Genomic DNA, 15,237 nt, shown 5'->3' with positions numbered 1-15,237 from the left:
TTCATAATGTTGTTTCCTAGTCCTTCTCCCATTTTCTTTACACTGGTCCCATATTGTGTACCTTAATCTTATATTCTTATTCCCATGTTTTTCATATCTGATATGGTCCCATATTCTTTTGCTAGTTGCATATTATGTATTTAGTTATAGATCCCTCATGCTGATCCTATTCCCATATTCCTTATATTGGCATCATATCTGTTATGGTGCCATAACCCTTTGATGGTTCCATAACCTAATTTAATATTCCTTATACTGCTCCCATATCTTTGTTCTTTACCCCTGAAGCTGTTTCCGTTGCCTAGTCCCATACTCCTTATACTGCCCCTATCTCCTATTTCTACATCCCACACGCCTCTCAGCTCAGTCTGAGGTCACTCTTTCTTTCAGCACTTTTAAATGGCTTCTTTCCTATGCTCTCCTCGTCCCTAATTGATGGCAGATGTCTATCTTTGCTTGTTTAACAAGGCTCTAAGCATTTCCAGACCCTCGCAGTGGCCCGCAAACCAAATGTTTCTGCAAAATATTTCTGTTATTTCCTATTGCTGAGGCGGAACAAAGAGATCTGAGCGTGACGGAAAAAAAATTCTCCGATTGAATATTTCCAATTTTGTCGATGCAAAGTGTATTAGTGACATCAACACATTCCAAGTGTGTGAATTTGAAGGGTCTGAAAGACTACAATCCTCATTCCTTACCATTCTTTGGCCCCCTCAGAGGCCCTGACCCCTTTGCATACTCTTGGCTTATAGATTTATTTCCATTGCATGTGTGTTGAGTTGAGGGATGACAGTTCAGGGCCAATAGGGGAGAATATTTCCACCTTGAACCTCATGTCACAATGAAGCTTTTTGCAGGTTAGATTGGACTTAGGTTAAATGGAAGATAAAGTTCCCTCTGGACGATCCGATCTAACTGACTATCCAATGTAATTCTCACAGATCAGAGCAAATGTAGAATAATTCTTTCTCCATACTGTCCCATCAAGGAGCCATTCAATTCATTCAATCTCAAGACCTCAAAACTGTAGAACTCCCCAGCTTCCCCCAATCTCACCTTTCTCTTACAACCTACTAACTTTTAAATCCCAAACTTAGTGTCACCTGACCTCAATGCAAAAAGTAAGGGATAGGTCCAGCTCCCATTACACTGTCCCAGTGGACACTCCTTGGTTAGTTACAGCACGGAACCAGAACTAGGCAAAGCACTGCTCCTTAAAGCATTCAAGTATAGCATGTGTTATACATGAGGTAAAGCTCTCTTTACATTCCTCCAACAAGCACTTGGAGTTAGGTACCGTGTGGGTTAAATGGAGGGTGATTGTCTCGCAACATTGTCGTACTTATGATTCCCTCCAAGAGTTGCAATATGAGCTATCTCCTTCTTTCCAGGCCAATCAAGCAATCCTACGTTAGGGATTTAAGTTAAACTAAAAATCATCTGGTAATAATTAATCGGTAAGGATTTCAATGGAGATTAATTGAATGGATTAAGTGGGACCAAGGCTTGTAAGTTCTATTCTCTTAAATGGAGCAGATATTTAGGCTAACAAAAGAATGTTGTGCTCGCTCAATTAAAGATATCCTTTGGGGAATGAAGCACAGCAATTGGCATCCAGGGTCAGGTAAAGAAAGAACAAACGTGCATTTTATAGAGCACCTTTCACAACCTCAGGACATCTCAAACCACTTGGCAGCCAGTGAATTACTTCTGAAATGTAATCACTGTTGTTATGTGGGCAAACACGGCAACCAAATCGTGCACAGCAAGAGCCCACAAATGTTTTCAATGACCAGTTAACCTGTTTAGTGATGTTGGAGGAGGGATCAATGCTGGGCCAGGACACCAGGAGAACGTCCTGCTCTTCTTTGAAAAAATGCCATGGGATCGTTTATGTCCACCTGAACAGGCAGACAAGGCCTCGGTTTAATGTCTCATCCGAAAGACGACATCTCCCACAATGCAGCGCTCCCTCAGCACTGCACTGAAATCTCAGTCTAGATTACTAGGCACAGAGTAAAGCTCTCCTTATTCAGGCTACTCAACGACCTTGAAAATCCGTTGTAATATCAGTGTACAAACGCAAAGGGGTAAATCTTAACTATCGGGCGGCAAAATGGCGGAGCGCACTGGCTGTCGGATCCTTCCGGCGTGAGGCCGGGTCCATCCTGCCTGTGAGCTGCAGGCGCTCTGCGGCCAGGCCAATATCGGGCCGCCCCAGAGGCCGACGCGGGTATATCTGGGAACAGGGGTTGGCCGATTGCAGAGGGGGGGAGCCACTGGTTTCTTGGCTAGAGGAGACTTTCGGCCTATCAGCCTGGGCTGAATTTGGTCGCAATGGTGCGCCGAACTAATGAGTCCCCCAAGTGTACAGAGTCATTGGCCCGTCTGCCTGCTCCTGTTCACAAGAACCTTTCCAGCGCCTCGTGTAGTAATCAAAGATCGACTCCTGTAATCATGTATTAATATGGGGAGCTGGAGCCCTGATACGAATGTACAGGACGATGAAATGACAGCGAATATAATTTAGTGAGTTACTACTCTGTTAGGACCATCGATACTGGTTTTCATTAACAACAGTTTCCTTGATCGCATCTGAAAGCCATAACATTGTGATTTATAATATTTTGTATCATAATGTTTTTATATTTCTCTGGTGACAAAATGCAAAGCAACAGCTTTCCAAATACACAGACCGTAACACGTAAACTTGGCAGCCTTAAGTCGGGGTTGAAAGACTTTGTTTTGGTTTAGTTTTAAGAGGTGAGCTGACTTCTTGTGGCATTGCTCGCACAAAGTCTGGGATCTGGAACGAGGCGTACGGTTCAGCCGCTACAATGGAGCCTTGTCAAACCTGGCCTGTCTCTTTAACGCCCATGTTTAGGCTTGTCTAAGTAGGCAACCCTGAGGTCAATTGGAGGCAAATCGTTGGAGCATGATCCTGTAGGTTGGCAGGTACTGGTAAATCCCTGGTTCCCGCCCTTGGGGGAGGGGCAGGTTATCAAGGTCAGAAAAAAACAATAACAATAATGACTGGGTTTTCTTCTCTTTTTTTAAAAACACTTTTGACACTTTGAATGATAGTGTCAGGAGTGTGGTGGTTGTGCACTATATGTAAGACACACACACACAAGTCTTGTGCTTAGTGAGCATTGCCTGTAAATGTCACACTTTACAAAATTTATTCTCAGGATGTGGGCGTCGCTGGCAAGGCCGCATTTATTGCCCATCCCCAGTTGCCCTGGATACAACTGAGTAGCTTGCTATGCCATTTCGTAGGGCAATTAAGAGTCGACCACATTGGTGTGGGACTGGAGTCACATATAGGTCAGATCAGGTAAGGACAGCAGGTTTCCTTCCCTAAAGGACAGCATTGAACCAGATGGGTTTTTACAACAATCTGACAGATTCCTGGTCACTTTACTGATTTTTATTCAGTGGGTAGCACTCTCACCCCGAGTCAGAAGGTTGTGGGTTCAAGCCCCACTCTAGAGACTTCAGAACATAGTCTGGGCTGATACTCCAAGGCAGTACTGAGGGAGTGCTGCTCTGCTGGGTGTGCCATCCTGCGGATGAGACATTAAACCAAGCCCTGTCAGGTGGATGTAAAAGATCCCACAGCACTATTCGAAGAAGAACAGGAGAGTTCTCCCCAGTGTCCTGGGCCAATATTTATCCCTCAACCAACACCACCAAAACAGATTATCTGGTCTTTTGTCTCAGTGATGTTTGTGGGATCTTGCTGTGCGCAAATTGGCTGCCACATTTCCTACATTACAGCAGCGACTACACTTCAAAAGTACTTCATTGGCTGTGAAGCACTTTGGGACATCCTGAGATTGTGAAAGGCGTATTTTAAATGAAAGCTCTTTCTTACATTTATCTGTCAGGGGTGAAGGGATTGAGTGGAGATCGTACTCTTCCCTTTCTCCTCACAGGAAATTTGTCCAACAAAACTGCCTTTCCAAATATTGGAATTTGGACCTGGATCAGACAGTTTGGATTTAGCCGTGTTTGTCTCTCCAAGAAAGCCCAAGGCTGACGTGTTGCCATTTCAAACGAATCTGCCATGGTGTAATGGCGTTGAAAAGGCTTATCTTTCACGGGCCTCTCCAGTAATGGTTGCAAGGGAGTGACTGTCAGGAAGGTGATGTCTGTTTCAATTATTCTGTTAATTTTATTGCCTCCCTGCGCTGTCAGTATACTGACTTTAGTAGCTGTAAATCATTCCAATCTGTACACAACGCAGCCATGGGGAATCTAGCAACAAGTTTATAGCGCAAGTTTACGTTCAATTGTACTATTGTTATTTCAATCATATTACAAACCGCACTATTGTTTTTTAAAGGCACAGGGGTTGCGGGAGGTTGGAACTTTTGATGTGAAGATTCCAAGCCCTTAAAGTCGCTTGGGAAATCGGCGCCCACTGTCAGCATTGATCACTCCCAGGCCAGGTACAGCCTTGGGTTAGATGCAGAGTAAAAATCCCCAACAATGAGGTAGGAATTCCACTAGTCACTATAGAGGTGAATCAGAGGTCCACAATCTCCCAGTGGGAGCATGAGTCAGAGATAAGACTACAGCACTGAAGCTCCGACTATCCATCCCATGCTCCAGGTGAGCAGGGCATTAGGCTGGGAGTGGTGTCAGCCATGGCTCAGTGGGTAGCACTCTCACCTCTAAGTCAAAAGGTTGTAGGTTCAAGCCCCACTCCTGGAACTTAAGCACACAGTCTACGCTGATACTCCCAGTGCAGTACTGAGGGAGTGCTGCACTGCTGGAGGTGCCATCTTTCGGATGAGTTGTTTAACTGAGGCCCCGTCTGCCCTCTCAGGTGGATGTAAAAGATCCCATGGCCATTATCTGAAGAAGAGCAGAGGAGTTCTCCCCAGTGTCCTGGCTGATAATTATCCCTCAACCAACAGATTATTTGGTCATTTATCTCATTGCTCTTTGTGGGATCTTGCTGTGTGAAAATGGCTGCCACATTACAACAGTGACTACACTTCAAGAAATAAGGCTGCAAAGCACTTTGGGACATCCAGAGGTCGTGAAAGGTGCTATAGAAATGCAAGTCTTTCTTCTTTTAGCACAGCATCATCCCTAATGTGTAGCAATATCGTAAATGTGTTTCGGTAGATTTTCCCTGTTAGGTGTTTGGGTTGAGAGCGTGAACCCACTTGCTGTAGCAATGTGACGGCATCGTGTTCCTCCATCAGCCTCTCGCTATAAGACAGCAAATTTAGTGCTGGTTTATGGACGGTTTCGTGCAGTTGCCTCATTCCTGCTAGGAAACGGGTTGAGAGTTTTCAAATTGATTTCCTGGCAATCTTCATTGTCTCTCTCAATTCCATCAATACAATAGTCATTGCTTCTCTGAACTTTCCTCTTTTGCTCCTCCTAAGCCGCAAATTCCTCTGCCCTAAACACTCTTCCTTCTCCTTTCATCCTCACTCTTGGAATCAAGATTGGTCGCACCGTCTCCTACACAAATACATTCTTTCCCAGCCTCTCGCGAACTTCCCTTCCTCAGGCAATCTGCCGGCTTTCAAAACCTAAGCTTGGCGTCACCCAGTGACTACTTTCTGATTTATCTCATTAACCAGAGGGGCAGCAAAGTTGTTACGATCTGTAATGCACGGCCTGAAAGGGTGGTGAAAGCAGATTCAATAATGACTTTCACAAAGGGAATTGGATAAATAACAACAACAACTCGCATTTATATAGCGCCTTTAACATAGTAAAACGTCACAAAGCGCTTCACAGGAGTGATTTTCAAACAAAATTTGACACCGAGCCACATAAGGAGATATTAGGACAGGTGACCAAAAGCTTGATCAAAGAGGTCGGTTTTAAAGAGCGCCTTAAAGAAGGAGAGAGATGTGGAGAGACAGAGAGATTTAAGGGGGGAATTCCCCAGCACTTAGGGCCCAGGCAGCTGAAGGCATGGCCGCCAATGGTGGAGCGATTAAAACTTGAAAAGGAAACATTTGCAGGGGTATGGGGAGAGTACAGTGGAATAGGACTAATTGGATAGCTCTTTCAAAGAGCTGGCACAGGCACGATGGGCAGAATGGCCTCCTTCTGTGCTGTATGCTTCTATTATTCTTGTCAATCTTGGTGGCATTACGGTCCTTGACCTATATTTCTCAATTTAAAAAAAAAGTTGTGAGTTAAACGTACCTTGACTGCAGTTCTTTCCGTGATATCCCTTAGAACATAGCATCTTGCACTCCCCAGTCACGTGGTCACAGGAAACACCGGCTGGGCAACTACACTTGGTGTTACATCCAGCTCCATAAAAGCCGAGATCACAGGCTTTGGTCAAAAAGGAAAGAAAGCAAAGGATGAAGCTTTAATAAATACAAGGCAACCACAACACACCAAGCTGCAGCCCAGTGTTTCATCCTATTCCTGAGGAGACTGGTTGACTTTTACTAAATTATCTAGGCCGACATCTAACCCTATCTAAAATAAACCCCAAAAAAAGAGATTTGACCAGGCTGCAAGGTATCTATCACCATTTCAGGCTTTTATACAAAGTTGTGTTTTGTTGAAATGTTTATAAATTATTTTTATAGTAAGGGCAGGGAGATGAATTCAACGGCTGTATTTTCTGAGGACGACGGCATTCCTTGTTCCTAACAGCTGAGGCACGATCACCTTCGCCCACCTTCAAACTCTGAAACAAACTTTCTCGGTGGTTTTGGCACTCACCAGTGTGGCAAGTGACGCCTTGGTAACCGGGCTTGCACGTGCAGCTTCCGTCTTTGCGGCTGCATTCCAGCGTGTTCCGCTGTTCGCATCGGCACTCGTTCGAGCAGCCAGGCCCGTGGGTCCACTTTGGACACGCTGGCGGAGCGGGGGAGGGAAGACAAAGAGGTGGTTAGTGGTGCACCGTGGTTAAAACGGACAACTCATTCTTCATGAAGGCTTCACGCAAAAAACATTACACGCAACTTCAATCACAGCAGATCTGAATCCAAATCACTAAAGCAAGAAGACAAAGTGCCTACGACATGAAATGAGGGATATCTTTTGTGAGCCCAATGATGAACTCGAATTCAATAAATTCGGTACCAGAAAAAAACCACGAAAACTTCCAGATTGCTGTAAAAACCCAACTGGTTCTCTAATGTCCTTCAGAGAAGGGAACCTGCCACCTCCTTACCTGGTCTGGGCTACACATGACTCCAGTTCCACACCGTGCAGTTGACTTTTAATGCCATTTGGACAACTGGGGGTGGGCAATAAATGCTGCCTTGTCAGCATCGCCTCATCGTGGGTTCAAGTCCCACTCCACAGACTTGAGCACAAAATCCAGGCTGACACCTCAGTGCAGTACTGAGGGAGTGCTGCACTGTCGGAGGGTCAGCACTGAGGGAGTGCTGCACTGTCGGAGGGTCAGTACTGAGGGAGTGCTGCACTGTCGGAGGGTCAGTACTGAGGGAGTGCTGCACTGTCGGAGGGTCAGTACTGAGGGAGTGCTGCACTGTCGGAGGGTCAGTACTGAGGGAGTGCTGCACTGTCGGAGGGTCAGTACTGAGGGAGTGCTGCACTGTCGGAGGGTCAGTACTGAGGGAGTGCTGCACTGTCGGAGGGTCAGTACTGAGGGAGTGCTGCACTGTCGGAGGGTCAGTACTGAGGGAGTGCTGCACTGTCGGAGGTGCCATCTTTTGGATGAGACGTTAAATCGAGGTCCCATCTGCCTTCTCAAGTGCACGTAAAAGATCCCACGTCACTATTTTCAAGAAGAACAAGGGAGTTCTCCCTGGTGTCCAGGCCAATATTTATCCCTCAACCTACATTACTAAAACATTAGTGGTCATTTATCACATTGCTGTTTGTGGGATCTTGCTGTGCACAAATTGAATGCCACATTTCCTACATTGCAACAGTGACTAAACTTCAAAAGTACTTCAATGGCTGTAAAGCGCTTTTGGGCATCCTGAGTTTGTGAAAGGCATTATATAAATGTAAGTCTTTCTTTCAAGCAGCCTTGATGCTGTAATAAACCTCTGCTTTATACTCTGACATCATTCATCTGTTGTATTTTATAGTGGGCACAATTGCCCAATGTAATTGGTTTATTGGTCTGTACATATGGCCCCTTGTTGTTTGTGGGATTCTCTGTACCATTGCCAAGCCAGCAGGGAACCACATACACCTGAATAATGCAGCCCTCAGCAAGCATTGTTCCAACTGTAATAAACGTTCCATCCTTCACATCAAAGCAACCAGGATCCCAAGGTCCAGTCAACAGACCACTCCCTCCGCAGACAGCCAGTCTCACTCCCTCCGCAGACAGCCAGACTCACTCCCTCTGCAGACAGCCAGACTCACTCCGTCCGCAGACAGCCAGACTCACTCCCTCCGCAGACAGCCAGACTCACGCCCTCCACAGACAGCCTGTCTCACCCCCACCGCAGACAGCCTGTGTCACCCCCTCTGCAGACAGCCAGTTACACCCCCTCCGCAGACAGCCAGACTCACCCCCTCTGCAGACAGCCTGTCTCACTCCCTCAGCAGACAGACAGACTCGCTCCCTCCGCAGACAGCCAGACTCACACCCTCCGCAGACAGCCTGTCTCACCCCCTCCGCAGACAGCCTGTCTCACCCCCTCTGCAGACAGCCAGTCTCACCCCCCTCCGCAGACAGCCAGATTCACCCCCTCCACAGACAGCCAGACTCACCCCCTCCGCAGACAGCCTGTCTCACCCCTTCTGCAGACAGCCAGTTACACCCCCTCCGCAGACAGCCAGACTCACCCCCTCTGCAGACAGCCTGTCTCACACCCTCAGCAGACAGCCAGTCTCACCCCCTCCGCAGACAGCCAGATTCACCCCCTCCACAGACAGCCTGTCTCACCCCCACTGCAGACAGCCTGTCTCACCCCCTCTGCAGACAGCCAGTTACACCCCCTCCGCAGACAGCCAGACTCACCCCCTCTGCAGACAGCCTGTCTCACTCCCTCAGCAGACAGACAGACACACTCCCTCCGCAGACAGCCAGACTCGCTCCCTCCGCAGACAGCCAGACTCACACCCTCCGCAGACAGCCTGTCTCACACCCTCAGCAGACAGCCAAACTCACCCCCTCTGCAGACAGCCAGTCTCACCCACTCTGCAGACAGCCAGTCTCACCCCCTCCGCAGACAGCCAGACTCACCCCCTCTGCAGACAGCCAGACTCACCCCCTCCGCAGACAGAGTCAGTGTCACCCCCTCCGCAGACAGCCAGACTCGCTCCCTCCGCAGGCAGCCAGACTCACTCCCTCCGCAGAAAGCCAGAATCACCCCCTCCACAGACAGCCTGTCTCACCCCCTCTGCAGACAGCCAGATTCACTCCCTCCACAGACAGCCAGACTCACCCCCTCCGCAGACAGCCTGTCTCACCCCTTCTGCAGACAGCCAGTTACACCCCCTCCGCAGACAGCCAGACTCACCCCCTCTGCAGACAGCCTGTCTCACACCCTCAGCAGACAGCCAGACTCACTCCCTCTGCAGACAGCCTGTCTCACTCCCTCTGCAGACAGCCAGTCTCACCCCCTCTGCAGACAGCCAGACTTACCCCCTCTGCAGACAGCCAGACTCACCCCCTCCACAGACAGTGGCCCAGACTCACCTCCTCCACAGGCAGAGAGCCAGTCTCACCCCCTCCGCAGACAGACAGCCAGTCTCACCCCCTCCGCAGACAGACAGCCAGTCTCACCCCCTCCGCAGATGTCGAAACCGAGCCACAGTTTACAAGGATGGAAACTCACCAGGTGCCAAAGCAGCGAGAGACAACCAGGCTGAGTGGCAATGTAGGTCCCATTTATTCCATTTGATACAAAATGAAGAAATGCTGGTTTAAAAATTGAAAACGGTTGCTCAGAAACAAGGTTTAGTTGGACGGTCCGACTTGGGATTTGGATCCAGCCCCAGCAGTGAAAGAACATTGTTTTTAGTCCCTGTCAGCACGCCAGGGAGATGAGATAAATCTGTCTGCTGGATTTAAGGGTCTTTAGCAAATTGAGTTGGGGGCCAGTTTCAACAAGTCCCCATTGGGTACAAGTCTACAGTACTGTGCAGGCCATTAATTGTCACCAAATTGACAATCTCACCCAGAGAGGCCATTCGAATGGCTGGTGTGGGAATCAAACAATGTCACTCTAGTATCAGCGATAATAAGTGGCTTGCAAACGAGAAATTTCTGGTGCGGAGGGGCAGGCCTGTTATTTTCCATATCACATTTTCCTTCCATTTAAACACGAGCCACTTTCTTTAGGTTCCCACACCCTGATCCCAGACACGGGCCTCCACCACGATTGGTCTACAGATCTCCAACAGAAGGGGCTCCTGTAGAGAGGTGCCCAATACCCACTCACGCCTTTCACCACCAGCACCGCCATTTATTTAGCGTGTTGCAGACTCGCCGTACAATTCCAGCTATTATACCACTTTGGCATCGCCAGCCTGTTAAGGGCGTAGGCCGCCAGATAGTTCAGTTAGCGGGCACGAGTCAACGACATGGGACATGGTATTTGTCCGCAAGGGCATTTGTCATCGTCAGGAAGGCCTCATGGGTGAAGATTTGAGGTGTACTGACCTTGTCCGGTTGAGAAACACCCAACTACATCGTAGCCTGGTGAATCCTGGTTGACGGACTGTAGGAGATGATACTGTGATTTATAGGAGCACTTGCTGTCCACTCGCGTGTGTGTGTGTGTGTGTGTGTGTGTGTGCGCGCGTGTGTGTTTGCGTATGTGTGTGTGTGCTTGTGTGTGTCCGTATGTGTGCTTGTGTGTGTGAACTTCTGTGTGCTTGTGTGTGTATGTGTGCTTGTGTGTATGTGCTTGTGTGTGTGTGCATGTGTGAGTGTGTGCTTGTGTGTGCGAGTGAGTGTATGCGTGTGGTGTGTGTGCGTGTGCTTGTGTGTGTGCTTGTGTGTGTGCTCGTGTTGCTTGTGTGTGTGTGTGTGTGTGTGTGTGTATGTGTGTGTGTGTGTGTGTGTGTGTATGTGTGTGTGTGTGTGTGTGCGCACTTGCCAGCAAGTTGGTAATGAAAAATTAAAGGAAAGATTGGCCATGATCGATACCCACTGTCTTGGGGAATGGCAGGCGACAGTTCATCCTGCTAGCCCACAACTCCTAATAAACAAACAAACAAAGCCACAGCTGGAGGGGAGCAAAATTCTCCCGACTTACGTAGATGGCAGAAGCGGCCGTAGAGGCCGGGATCGCAGAGACAAGCCCCGTAGATCCGGTGACAGCGCCCGTTGTTGGCACAGTTGCATTTCTTGTTGCAGGACTTCCCGTACAATCCCTTGGGGCAGCCTAAAGGAGAAGGCAGTCAGCTCTGGACATCAACCGGCTCACAGTTTTACTTTAAAGCAAAGTTGGAAAGCTTCCACATGCACAAAATCAACCATAGCCGAGAAGTCTGAGAAATGAGGGGGGCACAGCTTCCGGGGGGGGGGGGGGGGGGGGGGATGGGGGGAGGTGAGGGGGTGAGCAGGCAGTCCGCCCAGAACTATGAACACACATGCACGCGTACACACATGCACGCGTACACACACACAAGCGCACACGTACACGCAAGCACACACACACGCACACGCAAGCACACACACACCTAAGGGCAGACACACACACACACACACACACACATGAAGTGCGCACTCAAACAGAGATACAGTGTTTACATAGGGTTTCCAACACTCCAGGGTTGCCCTGGAGTCTCCAGGAATTGAAGATTAATCTCCAGGTCACTGCTGCGAGCAAAACCCGGGAGAAAAATCAAATGGGCATGAAATAAAATTGTGTGTCTTTTTCATTTTTCATTTATTAGTTATAAAAATGTTGGAGATGGGGAAAAAAGGTTGTTTAACTGACAATCAAGATTAATCCAATTGGGTAACAAAAGAGCCTGTTCGCTTCCTAATTGGCCATAGGAAGGCAGTGCGCTCGGAAGATGGACCAATGACAGGAGTGTGTGGTTCGAGGCGGGAGGTTATGTGATGAAACCTCCAGGAATCCGTCCAACCAGAGCTGGCAACCCCCCCCCCCCCCCCCCCCCCCCCACAGCCGTCTCTGGGGAGCCCCTGACGGAGATTCCACCGCAAATGTCACTGTGGTACGCCATTACTGGCCTCACCCTGGGTTTCTGTGCAACAATGGGCGGTTAACTTTATCACGGTATAATGTTCCGGCAACAATAACCCAACGTACCGTCCTCACACATCTCACCGCTAACTCCCGGGGGGCAGCGGCATTTGCCAATCAGTGGATCGCACGTCGCACCGTTCTTACACTTGCACAGGAAGCTGCAGTTTTGGCCAAATGTCCCCTCCGGACATGCTGGGGAAAGAAACAAGAAATAGCAGATGATTACTCACCGAGTACAGTACGCACAGTTGGAAAACACCAAACCACAGGGCTGGAGACAAATCTTTTTTCATTCTCGGGAAGTGGGCGTAAGCTGGCATTTTATCATCCATCCCGAACAATAATAATAAATGTGCCAACGCCACATTAAAAACAGTCTGTTACATCTGGCTGGCACATTACAACGTCGAGCAGTCAGTCTCAGCTTGACTCAGTTGCTGGCACTCTGGTCTCTGAGTCAGAATGTTGTGGGTTCAAGCTCGGCTCTGGGACTTGAGTGCACAGTCTAGACTGAGACTTCAGTTCGGTATTGAGGACGTGCTGCATTGTAGAAGAGGCTGCCCTTCTAATTAATGCCCCATCTGAAGGGCAGCATCTCCAACAGTCCACTGGGCATTAAAGAAAGAAAAGAAAGAAGAAAGAAAGAACTTGCATTTACATAGCGCCTTTCACAACCTCAGGACGTCCCAAAGCACTTTACAGCTAATCAAGCACTTTTGAAGTGTCATCACTGTTGTAAAGTAGGAAAAGTGGCAGCTAATTTACACACAGCAAGATCCCACAAACAGCAAAGTGATGATGATATAGATTTCGGTAGGAAGAACGCGGAGAGGCAATATAAACTAGAGGGCACAACTCTAAAAGGGGTATAGGAACAGAGAGATATGGGAATATATGTGCACAAATCACTGAAGGTGGCAGGGCTGGTTGAGAAAGCAGTTAAAAAAGCATACGGGCTTTAAAATAGAGGCATAGAGTACAAAAGTATGGAAGTCACGATGAACCTTTATAAAACACCGGTTCAGCTACAAATGGAGTATTGTGTCCAGTTCTGGGCATTGCACTTTAGGAAAGATATGAAGGCCTTAGAGAGGGTGCAGAAGAGATTTACTAAAATGATTCTAGGCATGAGGGACTTTAGTTACGTGGATAGACTGGAGAAGCTGGGGTTGTTCTCCTTGGAACAGAGACGGTTGCGAGGTGATTTGATAGAGGTATTCAAAATCATGTTGGGTCTAGACAGAGTAGATAGAGAGAAACTGTTCCCATTGGCAGAAGGGTCAAGAACCAGAGGACATAGATTTAAGGTAATTGGTTAGGATCTGGAATGCACTGCTCGAAGGGGTGGTGGAGGCAGATTCAATCATGGCTTTCAAAAGGGAACTGGATAAGTACTTGAAAGGAAAAAATTTGCATGGCTACAGGGAAAGGGCAGGGGAGTGGGACTAGCTGGATTGCTCTTGCATAGAGCCAGCATGGGCTTGATGGCCTCCTTCAGTGCTGTAACCGTTCTATGATTTATGATTCTATGAATGATCTGTTTTAGTGATGTTGGTTGAGGGATAAATATTGGTCAGGGAGAACTCCACTGCTCTTTCTCAAATAGTGCCATGTGATCTTTTACTTCCACCTGAGGGGACAGACAGGGCCTCGGTTTAACATCTCATCCAAAAGACAGCACCTCCAACAGTGCAGCACTCCCTCAGTACTGCCCTGGAGTGTCAGCCTAGATTATGGGCTCAAGTCTCTGGAGTGGGACTTGAACCCACAACCTCCTGCCATCAGAGGTGAGAGTGCTACCTGCTGAGCTACAGCTGCCACTTGACAAACAGCAGAGTTCTCCAGGTGTCCTGGCCAACATTACTCTTTGAACCGACAACACCAAAAACAGATTAACTGGTCGTTCATCTTGTTGCTGTTTGTGGGACCTTGCTGTATACACAAAGTAGCTGCCATGTTCGCTACATAACAAAAGTCACTACACTTCAAAGTAATTCCAGATGTTGCTGAGAGAGGTGCTTTAAAAACAGTTTTTTTGATGTTGCGGCGTGTTATAATATTGTTGTTCTACCGTGGGTTTGAATATAACCCAAAAATGGAGTGGGAGAAGGTTCCCTCTCTGTTGACAGGGAAGTAGCTGCAGGATTGTGACCAATCACTGTCCTTTCATCCTGAGGTTAAGTGCCCAATCCAGGCCCAGGCAGGGAGGAGACGAATTCCTGATAGGGGAACTCAGGTGTTAAAACTCTCCCTTTAATTTAGGGACACGGGTTCAAAACGTGCTCAGATAGATCAGATGAAAGTCTTCTCTCTCCAGCAGCAGAACAGGGTAGATGGACAGTTAGAATGCAGTGCGTTACATTCTGGAAAGCAAGTTCTCGCTAAATGAAAGAGAATGAAAGTTCTTGGTCTCTCTCTCTCTCTCTCTCTCACTTTCTCTCTCTCTTTTTCCAAGTAGCATTGGAAAGCTGGCTTATAGAGGCCGGATTCATGGCTGGACCTATGACAGATCTTTACAATGACTCATTACGATGACAGAGAATAATATCAAGTACTATGGGCAAGTCATTACAGTTTGAAAGGAAGTGTTATTCTTGGCATATTGCTGCACATACAAAATAGGCATTTCAACCCTCTTCAAACACCCCCCGCATGTGTCCTTAACTCATAAATCTGAGACAGATGGGGAGGCACAGATCACAGCAGGACCCAGCCCAGTGTCAGGGAAATGAAACAATACAGAGCAGCAAATAACTTTTGAAGGGGAGTCTTCTATACCCAGTAACACCCCAGTACCAGGATCGTGTCTGGTCAGCACTTAAAGTATAATTTCAGTGAGTCACCATTAACTATTGGTGGAATCAAAGCTCCTCCCACCTCTGGATTCCCCTCTTTCCCCACCCTCCATTTCCCCTCTCCCCCACCCTCTGACTCCCCTCTTCTCCTGCTCACGGGGGCCTCCTGGTTCTCGGAACTTCTCGCACAACAGCTGCTGACGCAAAACCACGAGCAAAACTACTAGACCACAAAGGACCCGACCGTTATATGGCAACTGCAAGAACATTTGTAGTCGTCATGTGATCAGATG

General features: G+C 48.0%; 1 protein-coding gene across 2 annotated transcripts in view; it reads right to left on the bottom strand.

The window, feature by feature from the left end:
* The window catches only part of LOC137300960 (multiple epidermal growth factor-like domains protein 6), a 292,410-nt gene that overhangs the window by 40,869 nt on the left and 236,304 nt on the right, over window positions 1–15,237 (bottom strand). For both annotated transcript variants that reach the window (XM_067970253.1, XM_067970254.1), the window contains 4 exons: window positions 12,213–12,341; window positions 11,190–11,318; window positions 6,718–6,852; window positions 6,184–6,318 (listed from right to left, as the gene is read on the bottom strand). In XM_067970253.1, the coding sequence (XP_067826354.1) occupies window positions 6,184–6,318; window positions 6,718–6,852; window positions 11,190–11,318; window positions 12,213–12,341 (528 nt within the window). The remainder of the gene's footprint in view (window positions 1–6,183; window positions 6,319–6,717; window positions 6,853–11,189; window positions 11,319–12,212; window positions 12,342–15,237) is intronic.

Source organism: Heptranchias perlo, chromosome 32 (genome assembly GCF_035084215.1).
Source record: "Heptranchias perlo isolate sHepPer1 chromosome 32, sHepPer1.hap1, whole genome shotgun sequence".
NCBI lineage: Eukaryota > Metazoa > Chordata > Chondrichthyes > Hexanchiformes > Hexanchidae > Heptranchias > Heptranchias perlo.
Note: the sequence above shows the minus strand (reverse complement) of the source record. Positions and strands in the feature narration are given on the sequence as shown.